This window comes from Pan troglodytes, chromosome 22, assembly GCF_028858775.2.
Source record: "Pan troglodytes isolate AG18354 chromosome 22, NHGRI_mPanTro3-v2.0_pri, whole genome shotgun sequence".
Taxonomy (NCBI): Eukaryota; Metazoa; Chordata; class Mammalia; order Primates; family Hominidae; genus Pan; species Pan troglodytes.
Genome location: NC_072420.2, coordinates 12413572 through 12440137, shown reverse-complemented (window position 1 = coordinate 12440137; position 26566 = coordinate 12413572). Strand labels below are relative to the sequence as shown.

Here is a 26566-nt window from a genome sequence, read left to right as displayed (position 1 = left end):
CCCACCGCTGCAGAGGAATCACCGTGGACTACTGCTCGTTTCATCCCATGCTCTTGCGATGGATCCCTCTCACCTGTTTACTGATTTCATTCAAATTCTTCAGCGACCACAGGACCCCGACTTGCCTTCTCTAGCCTGGTTCCCATCACGCTGCTTTACAGGCCTGGCCTGCTCGCGGCTCCTCACACCAGCACTGCGCATCTCCCTCCATGCCTCTGCCCTGTTTCCTCCATCAGACAGGACTAGCTTCCTCCATCTCTATCGGGCAAAAGCCTGCCCAGCGTTCAAGACCCTCCTCAGATGCCGCCTCCACGATTAGGCTTCCTCCTGACCCCTGACCCTGTGACACGCGCCACCATAACTCTCCACCTCGGCCCACATTCCCACAGCACTCGCGACGTCCGCGGCCCTCAAGATGGCGCTTCATTCCATTTTAGGGTATTTCCTGCTTGTTTCCTGCACACACAGTCGCGCGAGGCACACCTGTGCACGAGTGGCCCGCGCTCCCAGACGCGCCGCCACAGGCCGGCGAGGGCAGCCTGAGCCGCTTCCCGCCCCCACGGGACCGTCGCCAGCCCGCAGCTCTAGCGGGAGGCAGTTCCACAGCGTGCCCGGCAGCCCTGCCACCGTCAGCACCGGCGCCTCCGGCGGGCTTTCCCCACCTCTTGGAGGCACGAATCCTCAGGGGCTCCTCGAGAGGGCGCCAGGGAGCAGATGCGTGCGGACACCTTTCGGCCCTCTGCAGCCGCCGTAGCTCCCCGGCAGAAACCCGGAAGTGGAAATCTCAGCCATTCAGCGTTTGGGTGAAGACGGAGGCGGGTTCTGGGCAGACCTACGTTGTCAGGGAGTGTTTACTTCGCCTCCACTTCTGTTCCTCCTCGCCCTGGTGCTGCTCCAGGTCACATACTCTTCCCGAGCCGGCTTCAGCCTCTCCGCGCAGAAGTCTCCCGGAGTCATGGCCTAGTACTCTTATGTGAAGTCTACCAAGCTTGTGCTCAGGGGAACCGAGGTGAAGAGCTGGGTCCTGCAGCTCCGGCGGGAGCCTCCTCAGTTCTTTTCGGATGCACTCCACCCCCGCGAATCCGGTGGAAGCCGTGATGCGGAGAGCCGGCTTCGTGGCCTCCCAGGCTTCTTTTGCTCTGACCCTGTCTGGGCTGGACGGAGGCCGGACCGCGGTTCCTGGCGCCTGTGCAGAGAGGGGCAGCCTCCTGCGCGGACGACCCTGGAAACAGGATAGACGGGCGGGTGACCCGTGGCCCCGTACTCACGAGTTTGGGTCCCCTGAGGCATCTCTCCAGGCCTCTGCCTGGTGGGTCTGCCTTAGTCTGATCTTGTAGTTCATTATAATAACTTCCTTTATTAGGGATTATTCTTTTCTCCATTGTCTCTTCCTGGAAAAATTATTGATTAATTTTTTTCTAAGCTAATATGTAGAGTGAAACCAGGATGAATCACACAGTGGTTGAGGTGTATATGGACTTTGATAGGGATATGGGCTGGAACCTGCACTCTGTCATTTACTAATTTTGTAATTTGTGGCAAATTGGTTAATATGTCTGAACTTCCATTTACTCATTAAGAGATCAAGTATCTTTGAACCTCCGTTTACACATTTATACTTTCAGACCATTTTTTATACCTTTAGAAGACTGTGAGGATTAAATGAGAGAACATACATGCAGTAAATAAATTGAGCCAAATGTGAGGAGGAGGTTGTAGTGGTAATTTATTAGCTCTTTAGGAGAAAAATACCTGTGCATTCATATCCCCGCTTCTTTTTTAACTGGCAGATTTGCCTGAGGTTAACTGTACATACAAATATTGAGCATTTCCTCCTGGCCTCCGTGATAAACAGAAGTTTTGATATTGTTAGGCGAGATGGAAAGAAAGTATCAAGGAGTGAGCTGAAGCCACTGCCCTTGAGAACCCTCTCGAGGAGTCTGGCCTCATGAAGATGCCAGAATAAATGGCAGGTATATCTTGAATGAATGTGAGATTTTTACTCTGTGAATTTCCTGTGAGGAGTGGTGAGTTATCTTCTGAAAACTTTATGATGAAAATGCAGACAAGAGTGTCTTAAGATTATCGTAATAATCATAATTAATGCTTATATAGCACTTTCAATGCGCCAAGAAATTGTTGTAGGCATTTTGCACATTAACTTTTTTCAAATCCCTCTTGGGTTTTTATTTTTTTATTGCGATGCAATTCATAATTATAAAATTCACCCTTTTGTACAGTCAGTGGTTTTTAGTATATATCCAAGAGGTTCACCACTGTCTAGTTGCTCAGCATTTTTGTCATCTCAGAAGGAAATCTCTTCCTACCCATTAAAGCTGTCACATCCCATCTTCCCCCTCTCCTAGTCCTTGGCAACCACTAGTCTGCTATCTATGTGAAATTGCCTATTCTGAATATTTCCTAAGAAATCATGTAACATGTGGCCTTTTGTATCTGGCTTCTTTCACTTACAACATTCTTGAGGTCCATCATTGTTGTAGCACTTGTTCCTTTTTATGGCTGCGTAGTGTAGTCCATTGTATGGATGTAATATTTTGTTCATCCATTCATCAGTTGATGAACATTTCGATTGTTTCCCCTTTTTGACTATTGTGACTAATGCTAGTGTGAATATTCTTATGTAAGTATTTTTGTGGGTGTATGTTTTCATTTCCCTTGGGTATACATAGTTAGGCGTAAAATTGCTGGGTCATATGGTAACTCTTTAACTTTTTGAGGAACCCCAAACTGTTTCCTGTAGATGCTGCACCATTTTACATTTCCACCAGCAATGTGTGAAGATACATATTACCTCTTAATCCTCACAATAGCCTTAAGAGTTAAGTTGTTATCCTAATTTTTTAAGTGGGGAAACTGACTCACAGAGAGATTCAGTACCTTTTCCAAAAATTGCAGAGCTAAGAAGTGGCAGAATCGGGATTTAAAATCTCGCGGTGTGGCTCTACAATCTGCTTTGAACTTTAACATAATATGTACAAAGCCTGAAGCAAATTCTCAGTACTGTATTTAAGAGGGCATAGCAATGTAAGTCTTCCTAAATCAATAATTTATAAATGAAACAACTTAAAAGACTTCCAAGTTTCAATCTTATGATATTTATTTATCACACAAATCAATGTACTTAAACTCATCTATATAAATTATTTCCTGTAGTAAGAAGAAAGAGAGCAAAGATAAGAAGAGAAAAAGAGAAGAAGATGAAGAAACCCAGCTTGATATGTTGGTGAGTCAGTTTTCAGTGCTTTATTCTGAAAAAAGTTAACATTTCTTGAGATCTCATTGAAAATATTTTCCTAGTTAGAAATTTATGATGTATTCATATTTGTCTTAAAGTGCTTAAATATTACCTACAGTTGTAAATTCCATTTATTCTTTAGCCCAGTAGATGCTACTGACGCCTTTACTTCATTATCAGAACAGAGCACAGGAGAGAAGAATTACAACTCTCTGACTTAGTAGGCACCATTAGACTGCTTAATAGCCGGAGATTCTGATACATAATTTTAAAGGCTTAATGTAAATGTTATTCAACCAAATATATTTTACAAGCTATTTTCTTTGAACATGTGTACATTTTAGTTGTAGAAGTCAGTTGTCTCTTAAACGAGGTATCTTCACAGGAAAAATCATTATTTTGTGAACTCTGAAATGAATGAAAAATTTAAATACAATATCAGGGTAGCCTGTAAATGATACTAGAAATAAACTGACCCAAACACACTTAACCAGCCTGTTTTCCGTTTAGCTGTTTCCATACTTTTTTCTCTCTTTTAAAACTTGGCAAGTTGCATTTTGAATCTTCATAAATTATGGTAGCTTAAAAAATATATAAAATATGGAATGGTGTAAAGCTAATGTTCTGGAAGAATCATTGCTTTTGAAATGGCAAATCAACAATTCTAAAATTAGGGTAAATATCTAGGGTAGACATGTAGATGTGGAATTGCTGTGTCAAAGGATAGGTGAATGTTTAACTATATAAGAAACTGCCAAAATTTTTCTAAAGTGGTTGTGCTATTTTATCCTCCCACCAAGAATGAATTAGTTCTCCAGTTACATCCTTGCCAAGAGTTTATGGTGTTATCAGTCTTTTCTCCCAGTCTGAGTTTTACCTTTTCAGTTTCTTAATGGTGGTTTTTGGATGGACAGCTTTTTTTTTTTTTTTTTTTTTTTTTTTTTGAGATGGAGTCTCGCTCTGTCACCCAGGCTGGAGGGCAGTGGCGCGATCTTCGTTCACTGCTAGGTCCACCTCCCAGGTTCACGCCATTCTCCTGCCTTAGCCTCCCAAGTAGCTGGGACTACAGGCACTTGCCACCACGCCCAGCTAATTTTTTGAGTTTTTAGTAGTGACAGGGTTTCACCATGTTAGCCAGGATGGTCAGAAGCTTTTAATTTTTATAAAGCTTAGTTTATTTTTTTCTTTTATGGTTACTGCCTTATCTCTTTCATCTAAGAGATCTTTGCTTACCCCAAAGTCAGGAAAATATTCTACAGTGTATTTTAGAGGCATCATAGTTTTAGTTTTTACATTAAATCTGTCATTAATCTCAAATTAATTTTTGGCATGGTGTGAGTTTGGTTTCAAGATTTACTTTTTTTTTTTTTATCATCTTGATAGCCATTTGTGCCAGCACCACTGGTGTTTCCTTTTTCCATTAATCCAGTTTCATATCTTCATAAAAAGTCAATTAACTTTCTATGTATTGGTCTATTTCTGGACTCTGTTCTATCGATTGTCTGTTTTTCTTTTGGTATATTTCTCTTGATTGCTATAATTTCATGAAGTCTTGAGATCAGGTAGTGTGTGTCCTCCAACTTTGTACTTACTATTAGTTTATTAATTTCTACAGTGAAGCCTGTTGGATTTTCTCGGAGAGTTGTATTGAGTCCAGATCATTTGGGGGATAATCAACATCTTAATATTGGGCCTCAATATTTCATAATTTTCAATGTAGCAGTCTTGCATGCCTGTTTAAAAATTTATTCTTAAGTATTTTATACTTTTACATTACTGTCAGTAGAATTTTTGAATTTGACTTTCCAGTTGTTTGCTGTCAGTATGTAGATATACAATTGATTTTTGTATAGTGACTTTATAGTCTGATAAGTCTGTTTCACTTATTACTTCTAGTGGTTTGTTTATATAGAAAACTAAGAAATTTGCAATTATGTTTCCTGTGACTATCACTTTACTTCTTTCTTTCTAATCTTTATGTCTTGTCTTGCTTTTTATTGGTTTATTTTACTGTCCAGGACTTCCATAGTGTTGAACAGAAGTCACGAGAATGGGCATAATTGCATTGTTTCCAAGCTTAGGCAGAAAGCTTTCAGTAGTGCACCATATGGTATGATGTCTGTATGATCTACAGAGAAAACCTTTATCAAAATGAGGACATTCCTTTTAAATTTTGTTTCTTGGCAGTTTTTATCATAACGATGTTTAATGCTGTCAAATGTCTCTTTCTGTATCTGTTGAGATGATTATACAACTTTCTTCATTCTGCCAATGAATTACATTGGTTTCATTTTCAACTTTTAAACTAACTTTACATCCCTGAGATAAACCCCACTTGGTTGTGGGGCATTGTCCTTTGGAATATTGCTAGAGTTGATTTCTAGGTTTTTTTTTTTTAAGATTTCTATATTGGTGTTGATGGAGATATTGGACTTTTGTATCCTTTTCTTGTAATGTCTTTGTTTGATTTTGGTGTCAAGGTGATATTGGGTGTCATAAAATTAGATGGGAAGTGCTGTCTTCTTCCCTGTTTTCGGAAATAGCTGTGTAAGATAGGTATGATTTCTTCTTTACATGTTTGATAGGATTTACCAGTGAAGTCATCTGAACCTAGAGGGTTTTGTTTGGTTTGGTTTTAGTTTTTTGTGGGAGAATTAAGACTTTTTAAGAGATATTTTCAGATTTTTCTGTTGTCAGTTTTGGTAATTTTTGCCTTTTAGGAAAATTTCATTTCATCCAAGTTGTTGGATTTATTGGCATAAAATTTTTCAGAATATTCCTTTAATATCCTTTTAATGTCTGTAGAATCTAATCTGCATTGCAGTCTCTTCATATTGGTAATTTGTGTTTTTTCTATTTTTTCCTGGATCAGTCAGTCTAGCTGGAGGTTTATCAATTCTTTATAAGATCACTTATTTTAGATCATTAATGATCTTTTAGTACAGGGTTATTCACTCTTTTAGCTTCCCTGGGCCACAGTGGAAGGAGAAGAATTGTCTTGGGCCACACATAGAATACATTAACGATAAGCTGATGAGCCAAAAAAAAAAAAAAAAAAAGGAAAAAAATCTCATAATGTTTCAAGAAAGTTTATGAATTTGTGTTGGGCTGCATTCAAACCTGTCCTGGGCCACATGCAGCCCTCAGGTTGGACAAGCCTGTTTCAGTATTACTTATTTTCTCTTTTTTTCATTTTTTATTTCATTTATTTTCAGTCTTTTTTTGTCCTCCCTTTAACTTATTTTCAGTTTACTTTGCTCTTGTTTTATTGCTTCTTAAGAAGAGAGTTAGATCTCTTCATTCCACATTAGTTTTAGTTATAGTCAACACATTTTGCTTTCATTTTCATTCCATTCAAAATATCATCTAGTTTTCCTTGTGATTTTTCTTTTCATGGACACTTGAGTTATTTAAAAGTGTATTGTTTTTTAATTTCTACTACATAGAGATATTATAGGTATGTTATTGTTGCTGATTTCTAATTCATTTATAGTATAGTTGGAGAACATACATTCTTAGTGAATTTCCATGTACACTTAAAAAGAATGTGTATTCTGTAGATGTTGGTTCAGGGTTGTTTTTTATTTTTATTTTTTATTTTTTTGGAGATGAGGTCGCAATCTGTTGCCCAGCAGGCTGGAGTGCAGTGGAACGATCTCGGCTTACTGCAGCCTCCGCCTCCCAGGTTCAAGTGATTCTCCTGCCTCAGCCTCTGGAGGAGCTGGAATTACAGGCACCTGCCACCACGCCTGGCTAATTTTTTAAATATTTTTAATAGAGGCGGGGTTTCACCACGTCGGCCAAGCTGGTTTCAAACTCCTGATCTCAGGCGATCCGCCCGCCTCGGCCTCCCAAAGTGCTGGGATTACGGGTGTGAGCCGTGGCGCCCGGTGGTTCAGTGTTCTTTAGATGTCAGTTAGATCAACTGGTGGAGCTTGTGACTATGCACATCTTCTGTGTCCTTACTGATGTTTTACTCATCCTACAATGTATTGAGAGTTATGTTAAAATCTCCAACTGTAATTCTAGATCTGTCTACTTGAGCAGTTTTTGCTTAAAGTATTTTGAAGCTGTCATGTGTACACACTTAGGATTGTTAAGTCTTCCTTATAAATTCAGTCTTTCATTTTCATAACATTTTAACCTTTATTTCTGTTAAATATCTTGATGTCTAGTTATATTATTTGACCACCCTTTTGCTCCTGTCAAGCCTGGGCCTTTGTTAGTTTGTGCTTATTTATTAGGTTTTTGCCTGTAGACTTAGATAGTGACTCTTACTCTAGGAAAGGTTCATCCTCATGGCCCTCAGCCACATGTTCTAGGTATACTTGATGAGTTCTCTCCACTCTGCTATGTCCCAAATTTGTGTGCTCTCTGGCATCTCCAGTCAGCCCTCAGAAGTGCCAGCCACTCTGCAGAGGCCTTGTGGAGCCTGCCTGCTGTATGCACTCCCCCCAGCCCTTGGCCCCAGACCTGCAGAGAACTTTTGCATTCTCTTTTGAGGCCTCACCTGTATGTAGTTCCCTCTTCTCCAGTACCTTATTCTATAAACTCCAAACATGTTAGCACTGCAAGACTCTCAGCTTAGTGACAGTGACATTGCCTCATTTTTGGAGGTCTCTACCTCTCTCTGTGTGGTCGAGAAACTGCCATTGGGCAGAAAACAGAAGTGTGTGTGAGATTTACCTCCTGTGTTTTCCTGTTCTCAAATATCACAGTCCTGTTCTGCCTGTGTTCCAATCCCCGAAAACAGTTTTCTCAAATATTCTATCCAGCTTCAGTTTTCTCATTGGTCATGGTGGGAAGGCAAGTCCATCTTGGCTGGAAGAGGAAGTCCTTCTGCATCTTTTTCTCCTTGTCCTTCCACCTTCTTTTGCATTGTGGATTTTCTAAACTTGCCGTATAAGTAAGCATGTGCCTATTTGTGAAGGGAAAGAAAAAACCCTTTTAATTTTTTAAAGCTGTTCTGTTGGTTACTCACAAGGATCTGAAGGGATTGGTAAATAGGATGAAAGAAATTCTGTCTTTCACATGGAGAATACCGTGTGTGACATTAATAAAAATGAGCATGTCTGTAAGCAAAGAGTTTCACTGAGCTCTGCTAGATTCAGAAGCAATTGAACTTACAACATCGTAGTTTGCAAAACACAGATTTGATTTACCCAGGAACTAAAGCTGAGTAAGCTATGGGTTAACAGAAGGTCTGTGAAGGGTACTTAGACTACAGTAAGATTGGGGAAGAAAATTCCATTTCCAAATCTAAGATATATCATTCCTTTGTGCCAAGCACATAATGAAGGTAGAGGTTTAAGGGGGCCCTTAGCACAGAAGCACTGGGTTAGTCAGAAGGTGAGGTGAGCTGTCACACAGCCTTGATGCTAGAATGAGGGTGCCCTGGGAGTATCTTATCAGCCATGACACTGGTGCATCGGGCCGGTTTTTTTTTTTTTTTTTTTTTTTTTTTTTTTTTTTTTTGAGACAGGCTGTTGCTTTGTTGCTCAGGCTGGAGTGCAGTGACATGATCATGGCTCAGCGCACCCTCGACCTCGTAGGCTCAAGCAATCCTCTCACCTCGAACTCCCGAGTAGCTGGGACCACTGTCTTGTACCACCATACACAGCTAATTTCTTAATTTTTTTGTAGAGATAGGGGTCTCCTTTTGTTGCCTAGGCTGATTTTGAACTCCTGGGCTTAAGTGGTTGTCCTGCTTCCACCTCTCAAAGTGCTGGATTACAGGCATGCCAGACATATGGAAACATTCTCAACTATCTGAAAATACGTGAAAAGCTTTGTTATGCATTGTGAGACAATACAGTGGGAATATTTCACCATCTGCCTAAGGTTTAAAAGGAAATAACTTTAAGCATGTGTCTAAATAGCAAGTAATGTTTTAGAGCGGATTCTCTTAAATTCAGCTTGGGCGTCTGCAGCATATACACAGCTTGAGCTGTAACCTGACATAGAGACAGGCAACTTCAGTGCCCACTGTTCTTAGGATCCACTGCTTTTTCACAGCTAAAACCCCTGAGTGGCACTGTTAAGTATTATGTTATGTTACTTTAGTCGTTAAACGTATAAGCATACCTCCAAAGGTTGAATGTAGGCCACTTGCAGAAAGTAGGCAGAATGCTCACATTTAATTCTTGATAATACTGTGTTTAGCTTTCTTATTCTTTGAAATCTCATTGAGAAGAAATACTGGCATCTGTTCAAAGTAATTTCTTTTTCAGTTGACAATATTATAAGTAATGTTATTGTATCATTTCCCTACTTGGACAGAGTGTGAAAATTTTGAGGAGCTTGTCTGCCAGAAATTTCTTCTTCATTTACAAAACATTAATGAGATATTATATTTAAATAATTTTATTTAATATTAAGTGTACTTGGTGAACGTGGCATAGAACATACAAAATAAAACTAATTTAAAATTATTAACTATTACATTTATAAGAAAGACTTGCTAATCATAACACTGTTGATAATGATTTGGAATAAAGCATTATTTCTTTTCCTGAAAACAATTGTAGCTATAACTCAATCATCTAAATTGCTTATTAGTTTTATTTCTTTTTAATTGTCTATTTTGATTAATTTTCTTTTTCTCCATTGGCTTCGTGTGTTTGTGGAGGTAAAATATACAGAATATAGAATTTGCCAGTTTTTCTATTTTTACGTGTACACTTCAGTGGCATTTAAATACATGCACCATTTTACCTTCCCACCAGCATTGCACAGGGTTTCAGTTTCTCCACATCCTGCCCAACATTTGTTTTTCTGGTTTTCTTGATTTCTGTTTTTTATTTGTTTTGATAATAGCATTCTAATGGGTGTGAAGTGGTATTGCATTATGGTTTTGATTTATATTTCCCTAGTGACTAGTGATGTTGAGCGTCTTTTCGAGTGCTTATTGGCCATTTGTATATCATCTTGGTGCAATGTCCATATATATCCTTTGCCCAGTTTTGAATTGTGGTATTTGTCTTTTTGGAGTTCTCTATATAGTCTGGATATTAATTCCTTATAATGTATGTAGTTTACACATATTTTCTCCATTCTCTGGGTTGCCTTTTATTCTGTTGACAGTGGTTCTTGATGCACAAAAGTTTTTAATTCTGATGAAGTCCAGTTTGTCTGTGTTTTCTTTTGTTGCCTGTGCCTTTGATGTTCTATATAAGAAATCATTGCCAAATTCATTGTCGTGAAGCTTTTCCCATTTTCTTCTAAAAGTTTTCTAACTTTAGCTCTTACATTTAGGTCTTTGGTCTATTTTAAGTTACTTTTTGTATTTGGTGTTACATAAGGGTCCAACTTCATTTTAGCTAAAATTTTATGTATTTTAAAATTGATTATGAAAAGCATGTTTAGTTGAATAGAAAATTTTGTGCAGTGGAATTAACTGAATCTTTAAAACCTTTTTATTATGGAAATATTCAAACTAATCCATACATATAAGAATATAATGAGTCCCCCCTGTGCCCAGGCCCCAGCATTAATTATCAATATTTTGCCAATTTCGTTTCATTTACATACACACCCCCACACACGTTTTTTCCTAGAAAATTTTAAGTAAAATCACAGATATTACATCATTTTATCCATAAGTACATAAATGTACATTTCTTTTCTTTTTTTTATTATTATACTTTAAGTTTTAGGGTACATGTGCACATTGAGCAGGTTAATTACATACGTATACATGTGACATGCTGGTGTGCTGCAACCACTAACTCGTCATCTAGCATTAGGTATATCTCCCAATGCTATCCCTCCCCCCTCCCCTCACCCAACAACAGTCCCCAGAGTGTGATGTTCCCCTTCCTGTGTCCATGTGATCTCATTGTTCAATTCCCACCTATGAGTGAGAATATGCGGTGTTTGGTTTTTTGTTCTTGCGATAGTTTACTGAGAATGATGATTTCCAATTTCATCCATGTCCCTACAAAGGACATGTACTCATCATTTTTTATGGCTGCATAGTATTCCATGGTGTATATGTGCCACATTTTCTTAATCCAGTCTATCATTGTTGGACATTTGGGTTGGTTCCAAGTCTTTGCTATTGCGAATAATGCCGCAATAAACATACGTGTGCATGTGTCTTTATAGCAGCATGATTTATAGTCCTTTGGGTATATACCCAGTAATGGGATGGCTGGGTCAAATGGCATTTCTAGTTCTAGATCCCTGAGGAATCGCCACACTGACTTCCACAATGGTTGAACTAGTTTACAGTCCCACCAACAGTGTCAAGTGTTCCTATTTCTCCACATCCTCTCCAGCACCTGTTGTTTCCTGACTTTTTAATGATCGCCATTCTAACTGGTGTGAGATGGTATCTCATTGTGGTTTTGATTTGCATTTCTCTGATGGCCAGTGATGGTGAGCATTTTTTCATGTGTTTTTTGGCTGCATAAATGTCTTCTTTTGAGAAGTGTCTGTTCATGTCCTTTGCCCACTTTTTGATGGGGTTGTTGGTTTTTTCTTGTAAATTTGTTTGTGTTCACTGTAGATTCTGGATATTAGCCCTTTGTCAGATGAGTAGGTTGTGAAAATTTTCTCCCATTTTGTAGGTTGCTTGTTCACTCTGATGGTAGTTTCTTTTGCTGTGCAGAAGCTCTTTAGTTTAATTAGATCCCATTTGTCAATTTTGTCTTTTGTTGCCATTGCTTTTGGTGTTTTAGACATGAAGTCCTTGCCCATGCCTATGTCCTGAATGGTAATGCCTAGGTTTTCTTCTAGGGTTTTTATGGTTTTAGGTCTAACGTTTAAGTCTTTAATCCATCTTGAATTAATTTTTGTATAAGGTGTAAGGAAGGGATCCAGTTTCAGCTTGCTACATATGGCTGGCCAGTTTTCCCAGCACCATTTATTAAATAGGGAATCCTTTCCCCATTGCTTGTTTTTGTCAGGTTTGTCAAAGATCAGATAATTGTAGATATGCGGCATTATTTCTGAGGGCTCTGTTCTGTTCCATTGATCTATATCTCTGTTTTGGTACCAGTACCATGCTGTTTTGGTTACTGTAGCCTTGTAGTATAGTTTGAAGTCAGGTAGTGTGATACCTCCAGCTTTGTTCTTTTGGCTTAGGATTGAGTTGGTGATGCGGGCTCTGTTTTGGTTCCATATGAACTTTAAAGTAGTTTTTTCCAATTCTGTGAAGAAAGGCATTGGTAGCTTGATGGGGATGGCATTGAAGCTGTAAATTACCTTGGGCAGTATGGCCATTTTCACGATATTGATTCTTCCTACCCATGGGGATGGAATGTTCTTCCATTTGTTTGTATCCTCTTTTATTTCCTTGAGCAGCGATTTGTAGTTCTCCTTGAAGAGGTCCTTCACATCCCTTGTAAGTTGGATTCCTAGGTATTTTATTCTCTTTGAAGCAATTGTGAGTGGTAGTTCACTCATGATTTGGCTCTCTGTTTGTCTGTTGTTGGTGTACAAGAATGCTTGTGATTTTTGTACATTGATTTTGTATCCTGAGACTTTGCTGAAGTTGCTTATCAGTTTAAGGAGATTTTGGGCTGAGACGATGGGGTTTTCTAGATAAACAATCATGTCGTCTGCAAACAGGGACAATTTGACTTCCTCTTTTCCTAATTGAATACCCTTTATTTCCTTCTCCTGCCTAATTGCCCTGGCCAGAACTTCCAACACTATGTTGAATAGGAGTGGTGAGAGAGGGCATCCCTGTCTTGTGCCAGTTTTCAAAGGGAATGCTTCCAGTTTTTGCCCATTCAGTATGATATTGGCTGTGGGTTTGTCATAGATAGCTCTTAGTATTTTGAAATATGTCCCATCAATACCTAATTTATTGAGAGTTTTTAGCATGAAGGGTTGTTGAATTTTGTCAAAGGCCTTTTCTGCATCTATTGAGATAATCATGTGGTTTTTGTCTTCGGCTCTGTTTATATGCTGGATTACATTTATTGATTTGCATATATTGAACCAGCCTTGCATCCCAGGGATGAAGCCCACTTGATCATGGTGGGTAAGCTTTTTGATGTGCTGCTGGATTCATTTTGCCAGTATTTTATTGAGGATTTTTGCATCAATGTTAATCAAGGATATTGGTCTAAAATTCTCTTTTTTGGTTGTGTCTCTGCCCGGCTTTGGTATCAAAATGATGCTGGCCTCATAAAATGAGTTAGAGAGGATTCCCTCTTTTTCTATTGATTGGAATAGTTTCAGAAGGAATGGTACCAGTTCCTCCTTCTACCTCTGGTAGAATTCCACTGTGAATCCATCTGGTCCTGGACTCTTTTTGGTTGGTAAGGTATTGATTATTGCCACAATTTCAGATCCTGTTATTGGTCTATTCAGAGATTCAACTTCTTCCTGGTTTAGTCTTGGGAGAGTGTATGTGTCAAGAATTTATCCATTTCTTCTAGATTTTCTAGTTGATTTGCGTAGAGGTGTTCATAGTATTCACTGATGGTAGTTTGTATTTCTGTGGGATCAGTGGTGATATCCCCTTTATCATTTTTATTGCATCTATTTGATTCTTCTCTCTTTTTTTCTTTATTAGTCTTGCTAGCGGTCTATCAATTTTGTTGATCCTTCCAAAAAACCAGCTCCTGGATTCATTAATTTTTTGAAGGGTTTTTTGTGTCTCTATTTCCTTGAGTTCTGCTCTGATTTTAGTTATTTCTTGCCTTCTGCTAGCTTTTGAATGTGTTTGCTCTTGCTTTTCTAGTTCTTTTAATTGTGATTTTAGGGTGTGAATTTTGGATCTTTCCTGCTTTCTCTTGTGAGCATTTAGTGCTATAAATTTCCCTCTACACACTGCTTTGAATGCATCCCAGAGATTCTGGTATGTTGTGTCTTTGTTCTCATTGGTTTCAAAGAACATCTTTATTTCTGCCTTCATTTCGTTATGTTCCCAGTAGTCATTTAGGAGCAGGTTGTTCAGTTTCCATGTAGTTGAGTGGTTTTGAGTGAGATTCTTAATCCTGAGTTCTAGTTTGATTGCACTGTGGTCTGAGAGATAGTTTGTTATAATTTCTGTTCTTTTACATTTGCTGAGGAGAACTTTACTTCCAAGTATGTGGTCAATTTTGGAATACGTGTGGTGTGGTGCTGAAAAAAATGTATATTCTGTTGATTTGGGGTGGAGAGTTCTGAGATGTCTATTAGGTCCGCTTGGTGCAGAGCTGAGTTCAATTCCTGGGTATCCTTGTTGACTTTCTGTCTCGTTGATCTGTCTAATGTTGACAGTGGGGTGTTAAAGTCTCCCATTATTAATGTGTGGGAGTCTAAGTCTCTTTGTAGGTCACTCAGGACTTGCTTTATGAATCTCGGTGCTCCTGTATTGGGTGCATATATATTTAGGATAGTTAGCTCTTCTTGTTGAATTGATCCCTTTACCATTATGTAATGGCCTTCTTTGTCTCTTTTGATCTTTGTTGGTTTAAAGTCTGTTTTATCAGAGACTAGGATTGCAACCCCTGCCTTTTTTTGTTTTCCATTTGCTTGGTAGATCTTCCTCTATCCTTTTATGTTGAGCCTATGTGTGTCTCTGCACGTGAGATGGGTTTCCTGAATATAGCACACTGATGGGTCTTGACTCTTTATCCAATTTGCCAGTCTGTGTCTTTTAATTGGAGCATTTAGTCCATTTACATTTAAAGTTAATAGTGTTATGTGTGAATTTGATCCTGTCATTATGATGTTAGCTGGTTATTTTGCTCGTTAGTTGATGCTGTTTCTTCCTAGTCTCGATGGTCGTTACATTTTGGCATGATTTTGCAGCAGCTGGTACTGGTTGTTCCTTTCCATGTTTAGCACTTCCTTCAGAAGCTCTTTTAGGGCAGGCCTGGTGGTGACAAAATCTCTCAGCATTTGCTTGTCTGTAAAGTATTTTATTTCTCCTTCACTTATGAAGCTTAGTTTGGCTGGATATGAAATTCTGGGTTGAAAATTCCTTTCTTTAAGAATGTTGAATATTGGCCTCCACTCTCTTCTGGCTTGCAGGGTTTCTGCCTAGAAATCCACTGTTAGTCTGATGGGCTTCCCTTTGAGGGTAACCCGACCTTTCTCTCTGACTGCCCTTAACATTTTTTCCTTCATTTCAGCTTTGGTGAATCTGACAATTATGTGTCTTGGAGTTGCTCTTCTCGAGGAGTATCTTTGTGGCATTCTCTGTATTTCCTGAATCTGAACGTTGGCCTGCCTTGCCAGATTCGGGAAATTCTCCTGGATAATATCCTGCAGAGTGTTTTCCAACTTGGTTCCATTCTCCCCATCACTTTCAGGTACACCAGTCAGACGTAGATTTGGTCTTTTCACATAGTCCCATATTTCTTGGAGGCTTTGCTCGTTTCTTTTTATTCTTTTTTCTCTAAACTTTCCTTCTCGCTTCATTTCATTCATTTCATCTTCCATTGCTGATACCCTTTCTTCCAGTTGATCGCTTTGGCTCCTGAGGCTTCTGCATTCTTCACGTAGTTCTCGAGCCTTGGTTTTCAGCTCCATCAGCTCCTTTAAGCACTTCTCTATATTGGTTATTCTAACTGGGAGGCACTCTCCAGCAGGTGCACACTGACACGTCACACTGCAGGGTACTCCAACAGACCTACAGCTGAGGGTCCTGTCTGTTAGAAGGAAAACTAACAAACAGAAAGGACATCCACACACCAAAAACCCTTCTGTACATGACCATCATCAAAGACCAAAAGTAGATAAAACCACAAAGATGAGGAAAAAACAGAACAGAAAAACTGGAAACTCTAAAAATCAGAGCGCCTCTCCTCCTCCAAAGGAACGCAGCTCCTCACCAGCAATGAAACAAAGCTGGACGGAGAATGACTTTGACGAGCTGAGAGAAGAAGGCTTCAGATGATCAAATTACTCTGAGCTACGGGAGGACATTCAAACCAAAGGCAAAGAAGTTGAAAACTTTGAAAAAAATATATGTACATTTCTTAACGTGGTATGTCTTTCTCTCATCACCTCTTTTGTTCTTTACTTTTATACATTATACTATGTCATTATCGGACGTTGTAAAATTAACAAGAATTCTTAATATGTCATATCCAGTTAATGATTGACTCATTTCTACTCTAGTTAAGGTACAATTTAGGAGGAGGTTTGAGAATATTTTTTAACATTAAGATATAAACTTTTATAACAAGTGCTAAAATAATTGTTGCTAGAGTCTAACATTTATATTGGCAAATTGGACATTAGTATACATAGACATAGATTCTGCTCATTTTGCTTTCAATCTAAAATCATAGTTAAGATTACTGGCTGGGCGCGGTGGCTCACACCTATAATCCCAGCACTTTGGGAGGCCGAGGCGGGTGGATCACGAGGTCAGGAGTTCAAGACCAGCCTGGCCAATGTGGTGAAACCCCGTCTCTACTAAAAATACAAAAAAAATTATTTGGGCATGGTGGCAGGCTCTTGTAACCCCAGCTACTCAGGAAGCTGAGGCAGAGAATTGTTTGAACCCAGGAGGTGGAGGTTCCAGTGAGCCAAGATCGCGTCACTGCCCTTCAGCCTGGGCGACAGAGCGAGACTCCATCTCAAAAAAAAAAAAAAAATTACTATGCTAGAAAGTCTTCCTGTAGAGGCATATTTAAGAAGCATTATCATAGGCATTGCCTCTGGAAAGCAGGCATGAATAGATGGCTGGGGTCTATCATGAGAGAGACCGTTCTCCATATATCACTTTGTACCTTCACATGTTGCCTTTTGTTTTGTTTTGGTCTTTTTCTGAGACAGGACCTTGCTCTGTCACTCAGGCTAGAGTGCAGTGGCATGATCATAGCTCACTATAACCTTGAACTCCTGGGCTCAAGTGATCCTCTTTCATAGCTCCCCGAGTAGCTGGGATTACAGGCATGCACCCCCATGCCTGGCTGTATGTTGCTATTGTGTATTTTAAAAACCTAATCCTGACTGTGCTTGTAGTCGCATGAATCTGTGCACATACATGCAAACAAGTACATGTACAACTGGTGAAATCTGAATAAGCTTCATGGATTATATCCATGTCAGTTTCCTGATTCTAACAATGTATGATACTTATGCAAGATGTTATCACTAAGACAAAGTGAGTAAAGGATATGTGAGATCTTCGTAGTATTTCTTACGACTGCAAAATAAAAAGTTTTTAAAACTAAGTTATAATAACAAAGAACTCTGTGTCAAAACTAAAATATAAAGTTGAAATATCAATTTTATTTTTTAGGAATCTGGTGAACAGTAACAAACTTTGGTGAAATTTCAGGAACCATAGCCATTGAAATGGATGAGGGAACCTATATACATGCACTCGACAATGGTCTTTTTACCCTGGGAGCTCCACACAAAGAAGGTTTGTGTCTGGAACAGAAGATCCTGCCACAAGTGTAGATTTTAGGACATTCATTCACTTAGGCCAAACTCTAACTAGTCTCAAACATTTTCCAAAGGAATGGAACCATTGCATTTGACTCTTCCATTTTTTAAAATTCCTTAATATTTACCAGCCATTGGCAAGTCCCTCTTTCTAATATAAGCATTTGAAAACATTCCGTATAGTTCCAGAAGAGTATCTTTGGAAATCAAAACAATATGAATAATTAAAATAGTAAGTGGAAAGAAAAAAGAAAACCTATTTGAGTCAAACATATTTGAATTTCTTTTTTATTCAGACCTATTACCAAAACTAACCTGGGTGCATTTAACAGTTTGAAGTTTCCACAGTTTCTTTAGCCCATTAGAGGAAGCACTAATGAGATATGAAGTAATTAGAAGATAAAAAGCAGTATCATTTTGTCAGCAAGGCCATCCATTGAATAAATGAAGGCATTTAGCTTTTTTAAATAAGTGCTTATTTCTGACTGTATTTTAAAATATAAAGAGAAGCTATCTCGAAAGTTATTAAATAAGCATTATATCACCCTGTCTTACTCAGTGTATAAAATTAGCACTGTAGTTAAAAGAAGATAAAATAGATCTTGATTCCAAAGATACAGTATTACAGTGACATCAGTGTATCTGAATATTCTTACATTTAATTGCAGAAGAAAATAGCCACATTTTTTAAAGCAAAATAATGTCTTTATATTTATAGCATATGTCAAATTTATTTTCAAATGTTTTTTCTCCAATAGTTGATGAGGGCCCTAGTCCTCCAGAGCAGTTTATGGCTGTCAAATTATCTGATTCCAGGTGAACTTATATTGTAATATAATTAGTAACCAGTTATTTTAAAAATTTAATTGTATTCATTAAAAATTTTAGTATCTGTCTTAAGCCCATGGTAATTTTGATATAAAAAATGAAATAGCTTTTTTGAAAAGTAGATTTTGTGATCTACTTTTAGTGGATTTCCTATCAATATATAATGCTAGGCTGGAAAAAAGATATGTAAGGTAAAAGATGAAGATTAATAATTTCATACACCAAATAAGATAGATTAAAAAATAAATCAAATAGTACAAAACCTGGTTCACTGTTGCTATGATATTTTAACTCACTGTTTGGAAGTCCACAGACAAACAGGAAGACTAAAAAAAAAGGAATATTGTTGAAACCAGCAGAGAATGTTACAGCATCATAACGACCAAAAGAATATTTTTACTCAATATTTTTACAGTCATTTTATAAAGTAACCTTTTTTATTCTCACCTTGTGCAGAAGTATAAAATGATTCTTTGGGTAAAAGATACTGAAAGTGAATTTACATATTTTAGTAATTGGTTACATCAACATGATAATGATTTCTGTTATATAATCATTAATGTATAAAGGAGTACAAGTCAATTCTGGCATCCGAGGAGATTCTTGGTAAGGTAAAAGAAATCATAATTTAAAAAAATCACATTAAGATGATTATTTCTATACTTTCTTTGAAAGTCTGATAAGTAGGGTGAAAAAGAATAAAAGCAGAGGAAGAAAAATTCAATAGTTTTAAACTGCTTTACAATTATAAACAAAGAAGGATTATAAAGAAAACTGACAAATGAGAAAATATTTGCAACAATGTTAATAGGCAGTGAGTTCTTACTCTTCATATGCATCTTGTATAGAAGTCATAGCACTGAAGACCCCAGTAGAAAAATTGCGAACAATCAGATCTGAATAGAAAAATGGACAAGGGGCATTACCAGATAATCTAAAAACTAAAAAGGAAAGGAAAAGAAAACAATTGTTATGCTAGTTAACCACTAAAATGCAAATTAATAGGATACTGTTTTTTTCGTATCAGGTTTTCAAGTATTTTTTTAGAGTCATAACGTTTAAAAAAAAATCCATGATACAAAACATACTCTGTTAATTTGAGGTAAGAATGTAAATGGAAGCAGCATTTTCTGGAAAACTGTTTGATGACATAAAGTTTTAGTAATTTATTATTGAAGTTTATAACTAAAGAGGTATAATTGAAGCATGATGAATTTTGAAAATATTATGTAATATATAAGGTACAATGTTTATATTAAAAAAGCAAAATATAAAACTAAATTTAAAACTGTACTGTCCAATATGGCAACAACTAGTCACATGTAGCTTTTTTTTTTTTTTGAAGGCACAGAGTCTCAATCTGTCACCCAGGCTGGAGGGCAGTGGTGTGATCATAGCTCACTATAACCTCAAATTTCTGAGCTCAAGCACTCCTCCTGCGTCAGCCTCCCAAGTAGCTGGTATTATATGTGCACACCACCATGCCCAGCTAACTTTTCACATTTTTTGTAAAGATGGGGTCTCACTATGTTGTCCAGGCTGATCTTGAACTTCTTGCCTCAAGCACTTCTCCCATTGGCTTCCCAAAGCACAGAGATTACAGGAGTGAGTCACCACTCAGCCACATGCATCTTTTGAACACTTGGAATATGTCCAGTCTGGAATTTTAGATATGTACACACCCACACACATACACATGTCCTGTTTTGATGTCCTATAATTAATTTTCTCTCAGTTTTTAACTTTTATCTATCTTATTAATGTACAGAATCGCCCTGAAACCTGGCTATGGAAAATATCTTAGTATAAATTCAGATGAACTTGTTGTTGGCGTTCAGATGCAATTGGACCAAGAGAACAATGGGAAGCAGTCTTTCAAAATGTGAGTGCTGTTATTGTTTATAAAAACTTCCTGTCAGTTTAACACAAAGTCTGTAGCAGTCAATAATAATATATTTAAAAAGAAAAAGTAGGATGCAATAGTATAATACATTAAATTGGAATAAATCAGTAAGAACACAGAGCCTTAAAGAGATCTCAAAATATAGTGCAACAAAAATAGCTTTAGTACTTTTGCCCACAATTATTTCTGTATACCCTTAGTGCCCGATATGGATCTCATTTCCATTGAAGAACCAGTCAATTTTAGGTCACAGAGTAGGAAAACAGAATCGTTCCTAAGTATCTTCTTTGTAGCAGAAGTCATGGATGCTTTCAGAAACTTTAGAGACTGTAAGCGAACAGTAGAGCTAGCTAAGACCAAGTTGTGACAATTTGCTTATAAAATATAAATAATAATAGTTCATTGAAGTAAATTATCTCTAAAAGACTTTCAGTTCATAAGCTTAAAATAGTGTATGAAAAGATAGTTTTAATATAAGAAGAAAAAAGATAATATACTAATTCTTAATTTTAGTAAGTAGACAGTTGTAGTGTATGGATGTTTTGTTAAATCTTTGTTGATACAGAATACATAATTTCCTTTTTCTGTTTGTGTGAGAAGTAAAGATTGAACAAAAATATGTGAGTGCTAAACTGTCTTTAAAAAGTAGATAACTATATCAAAAACAGTAAGGACCAGTGGGCACCATGCAGAACAAGCAAGTAGAAGATAAGCTCAGCCTTTGAGTAGCAGCTTTGGTAGTATACAACAATGAACTGAAAATAGGAACTCAGCAGTGTTTTCTAAGATGACAGATTAAACAAACATCCCACCAGAAAGAGGTAATCACTTAGACTAATTTCCTCATCCCCTAGGATAAAATCTTAAGTCAGTGACTTGAAAACTATTTTGACCCAATCCATTGAGAAATGCATTTTTACATTGCAGCCCAGCACACACATATGTATAACTGAAGCAAGAGTTGTACTTAACAATACTTACTTATCCGTGTGTTATGCATCTTGATATTTCTTATTCTCTTTTTAGCCTTCCTCTGTGTGTCTGTGTGTATTCTTTTCCCCCCCACCCACCCGATACCATTCAGGAAACACTACATTGATTTCATTACCTGCTAATGTGTTGCAACCCCTTTGAGATGATCCTACTAGTTATGATGAATCCTTCTAATAAAAGTTACACCAGTATAAAATGCCAATATTTCATAAGGCCAGGATGATGACTTAGATAGTACTAATATTACAACACTTTAGGAAAGTTCATTTCATTTTATTTTTAGGAAGGAAACTAAGTTTCAAAAATTTAAATTTAAATGAAAGAGGGTCTTAAAACTCTATTGCAAAAAGGACTCAGCTGAATAATCTGTGGCACAGGTTTAAATCGCCTTGGACCACACCACCATGTTCCAGGGCTCACCGGGAGCCATCGAGATGAGAGACCACCCAGCCCTTGTGACTTGACTAAGAAATTAAATCCATATTATCAGCACGTTTTTAACTGGATGTGATATAAGGTTAACATATTTTGTAATCATTGTATTTATAGATATTTTATCTAAATGTTATTGTATTCCAAGTTTTCCAAAAGAATCAACCAAATACAAGTTATAAATAAACATTACATTTGTTATGGGAGTTAAGCTAACCAAATTTATAACCCAGATTTAGATACACAAGAAAATCAGTTTTTAAAGTTTTGTTTAATAGAAAGCAGTGTAATACATCAAACATTAAACAACGAAAAATGTGTATGAATATTTATTTTCACACACAAAAGTCCCTCAGACATTGATTCTTAAATTCAAAACACCAAAGGCATTGTATATGCCTTTTCATGTTTTCTAATTGTGAAGAAAATAAATTTTACTTAAAATGCTAATATTTGAATAAAGTATGCATTCATAATTATGTTCTTGTCTTTAAAGTTAATTTTTCAAACAGAACTAAATCAGTTTTATCTTCAGTAGATCTTTTAGAAAGGAAGCAATCCTACCTCATCTAATTAGAGTTTAGTCCTACTAGGAAGATACACTACAAATATTTATTGTGGCAATCTTTGAATAGCAAAATGAAAGGTGATTTTGGTTTCCTTTTCTATATGTTCTTGTATTATATTTTTCAGGTTTTTCTCTAAGTTCTTTTCTGTGATTTTTAAATCAGGGAGGAAAAATTCATTCAGTCTAAACACTTAATGTTTCTTCTACAAGAAGTATCCTCATGGCGATTTTGTTACTTTGTTTCACTTAGGGGAAAATGGCTTTGTTGGCCTCAAATAGCTGCTTTATTAGATGCAATGAAGCAGGGGACATAGAAGCAAAAAGTAAAACAGCAGGAGAAGAAGAAATGATGAAGGTAATGATGACATTTTATACAGATGACTGCATTCACACGTGATGTGACTGTATCTCTTTAAAATGTTAAGTCATCATTTACTGTCACTTTAAAGATTTACTTAATAGCTTTTTATAATGTGGTGTTTCAAATAGACTCATTTTTAATTACAAATCCCATAGCTGATGGCTTGTTTATACAATGTGATAGAGAAATCAGCGCATCTAGGAGCTACCTTGCCATTATCTCCATGGATTAGTATGTTTTACTGGTAGTTCCACATGCTCTTTTTATGCTTTCATTTTCTTGTTTTCTTGCTTGTATTTTAAAATCTAAATTTTAAAATAGATAACATGTACACGTGGTCCAACATTTTTAAATAAAAGCATACGAAGATGAAGACATATGCCTGCCATGCATCTTGCTCACCTGTGTCCCAGCTCCTGTTCCTCTTTCCCTTTGTTTTGTTTTTTTATAGCCTCCTAAAATTTCTTTATAAACATATGAATATATTTATAATTTTCAACTGTCTTACACTAAAGGCAGCCTCCTCTATAGTTTTCTTGACTTTGATTTTTTTTTCTTTAAAATTTTATCTTGGAGAGTTTTCTACTATTAGTTTGAATGCAGAAAGTTTTCTCTTTTTCTTGCTTCTCCTCTCTTTCTCTCTCTCTCTTTTTTAACAGCCACATAATATTCCATTTTAGGGATGTACCTTTATTTATTTAGTCTTTTATAGATGGAAATTTAGGCTGTTTCCAGTCTTTTGCTCTTATAAACAGTGCTGCAGTATATAACATTGAATATGCATCAATTTGTAGATGTGCGTGTGGACCTGAAGATAAATTTCAAGAAGCAGAATTACCAGGTCGGGGTATACGCGTTTGTATTTATGTAATGCTTGAGCTTCTGTGATGATAATCACTCTATGAAACATTAAAAATCATAGCAGAACTTCTGGGGCCTTAGCCCTTACATTTAAAAAATATTTTTAGTAATAGTACCCATCTTCTTTGCATTAGGAGAAACATGAATCACATAAAACATGTTTTTTATTTTATTTTTAAAATTTGTGTGCATCACTAAGCTGGAAAAAAAAGTTCCTTATTCCAGGCTAAATTCCTTCATCTGTAGTCAGACGCGTTATCCATTGCACCAGTGGCCTGTGCCCTCCCTAATCCTACTATTTGTTTTACATCATTGTAAAAGTTACACAGACATCTTCATATCAAGGTGAAATTCTAAATAATACTGTTAATATAACCTAGATAAATCAGGTAGTTAACTGGAATTTGATGAAAACATTTAAGGCTTAATTTTTTAGACTCACAAAAGCCACTGATCTTTAATGATAAACATATATCAGGATGTGTCTAAAGAATAACTCCCCCCTTCTTGACACATGGCTTTTCTGTGTCTTGGCATTCCATCGCAGTACTGAGCATCCTGAACCTTGTTTTGTTTGTCTCTTTTGGGAATCACAGGTTGCATCCAGTCTGACCCAGATTTGCTCTGTCAGGCATTGTGGGGGCCAGAGTGGAAGGCTCTAAGAGAGGGGGCAAATGCCTTTTCTAAAATGCCCTTCATTCTTATAATCAGAGCATAAAAATTTATGTTACATTTTTCTCTACTACCAGTGTAATTTAAAAGCATCTATCAATTCTCTGTATGTGCTTCATGTTAGATTTCCGGTCATATGTTTGATTTTCTTTTTAGAATAGTCTTGATTTCAGATAATTTCAAATCTAAAGCTCAAACAATTTCAATCTAAAACGTAGGTATTTTCTTACAGTTAGAGAAGTGAAGTGTTATATTTTTTCGTTGCATGCATCCAGCACGTGCGTTGCAGTCTTGAATTTCCATAATGCTCCTGTGAGGTGGATGTGAGCTCAGCCTTACAGACAGTAAGACAGCCTCTGACCCTCCTTACATCCTCGTGGTTTTTGTCAGTCAGTTCATGGAAATCGCAGTGATTTCAAGGTGTGGTAAGACAGGATGTGTACCCAGGCCCAGCTGACTCCAGAGGCCAGTCTCAGTATTTCATAGCACAATTGCTTCTCAGGAAACAGGTCATGGAGGAAATGCAGATGGGTTTGTGACTTAGATTTAATTTTATATATTTATATTTTATTGTATCATGTTTAAATTGTTTTTCATCTGGATATCATCACAAAAGTGTTATTGAAGGCAACAATTGCAAATATATGTGCAGTGCTTTGCACTTATACAAAGATACAAAGATACTTACACAAAGATTGCATTTTTCACTATTTAAAGCAATTTTCAGATGAAATACAAAGTTTTCTGGGTCTCTTTGGTTAGTCAAGTACTTGGAAGCTCTGAACAGTGATTATTTAGGACTCTTTTCGTACCATTTAATTGCAGGCTCTCCTAATCTCTGTCAGCCCTTCACCTTTATGACCTTGCCTTATCTACCAGAACACAGATCCCTCTTACTAAAGGTAGCATTGTGCTACAGGCCCTAGCAGGGAATGTTTTCAGGTCTGGGACCCCTCTAATCAAAACTGTCACAAAGATGTCATTGGCACAAACACGTTATTTGTCATCACTTTCTAAGCAGCCCTGGAACTAGACTCTGGCCACAGAGATCCCTTAGGAGACATGAGTCCTTACCATTGCCAATTGCCTGTTCTGTGGGTGATCCTAATTGTTGAATGCAGATCAATTAACTTATGACATGTGATAGTAAGCATCTATCCAAACTTAGGAGGATATAAGAAGCTAGTAAAAGAGGTGGGTTCCAATTAATTAAAAACAAGTTGTGTAATGTTAAAAGTTTTAATACTTTGGTAATAGTCTGTGCAATCTAAAATAGCTATTAAGCTTTCAATCTGATCAAATGAACACTTGTCTGCTAGGGATAATTTGATCCTAGTGTATTAACTTGGAGGACAAAATTAAATTAGTTAATGATTGCTTTACTGCCTAACAGGATCTGATGTGTAAAATGTTTCTGAAATAATTTTTTCTGTAGTGTTTCTGACACAAGGGCTGTGGAGGAAGCATGTGATAGCACTTATTCATATAGATTATATATATGAAGTAAAAACACATAGCCAGAACCTGTCTTTTTCTGAATATAGTTGCTCAGTTAATTTTTTCTTCTGCATAAGAAATCATCTCGAATGTTCTTATGTGATACGTAAAGTGGGGAAGGTGGAAGATAAACGTATAACCCATTGGATTCTCTTTTCCAATATCTAGATTAGATCCTGTGCTGAAAGAGAAACCAAGAAAAAAGATGACATTCCAGAAGAAGACAAAGGAAATGTAAAACAATGTGAAATCAATTATGTGTATGTATGCTTTTCCTTTTAGACCTACAGATTTGACAGTGAAGTGCTTCTCAAAGTGCTTTCAAAATAAATTACCTAATTAGCTGGGGATGGTGGTGCATGCATGTAGGCCCAGCTACTCGGGAGGCTGAGACAGGAGGATTGTTTGAGCCCAGGAGTTCAAGGCTGCAGTGAGCTCTGATCACCACTGCATTCCAGCCTGGGTGACAGAGCAAGACCCCGTCTGAAAAAATGAAAACTGATGGACAAGAAGAGGCAACACAATGTATCCTTTGGGACAGAGCACTGAGCTAAATGCTTTTCTTTTCTTGAGGGTTCAGTTTTCCTAATCATCCTACCAGCTCCCAAAACTAGTCAGTCGGGTTAGTCAATCTCTCTATTCATTCATACAATAGGAGTGATGCCTGTCAAAGGCTGTGCTATGGCCAGGACACAGGGGACTCCAGCCAGCATGCCCTAATAGAAATGGGGCCTTGTGCTACCCAGTCAATGAGTGGCCCTCCTCTTGAGAGGTCATGAAGGTCATCTTTGTTGTTCAAAAGCTCCAGCTTATTTAAAAAAATATAATTAGACTTTTTTTTTTCTCCCC

General features: G+C 37.3%; 1 protein-coding gene across 7 annotated transcripts in view; it reads left to right on the top strand.

Annotated features, from left to right (window-relative positions):
* The first annotated feature begins 849 nt into the window (after nt 1–849).
* Nucleotides 850–26566, top strand: part of LOC129138259 (protein FRG1B-like) — a 39895-nt gene continuing 14178 nt past the window's right edge. For 2 of the 7 annotated variants that reach the window (XR_010154552.1, XR_010154551.1), the window contains exons 1-6: nt 850–1973; nt 3175–3244; nt 16017–16187; nt 17454–17579; nt 18361–18418; nt 25886–25977. Coding sequence is in view for 1 of the 7 variants with exons in the window: in XM_063803709.1 (XP_063659779.1) it covers nt 17514–17579; nt 22577–22681; nt 25886–25999 (285 nt within the window). In the remaining 6 variants the exon portion in view is untranslated. Of the gene's footprint in view, nt 1974–3174; nt 3245–16016; nt 16188–17453; nt 17580–18360; nt 18419–20198; nt 20313–22576; nt 22682–25885; nt 26565–26566 lie in introns of those variants that run through there. The other 5 variants (XR_010154554.1, XR_010154555.1, XR_010154553.1 and 2 more) reach the window with 5 other exon arrangements.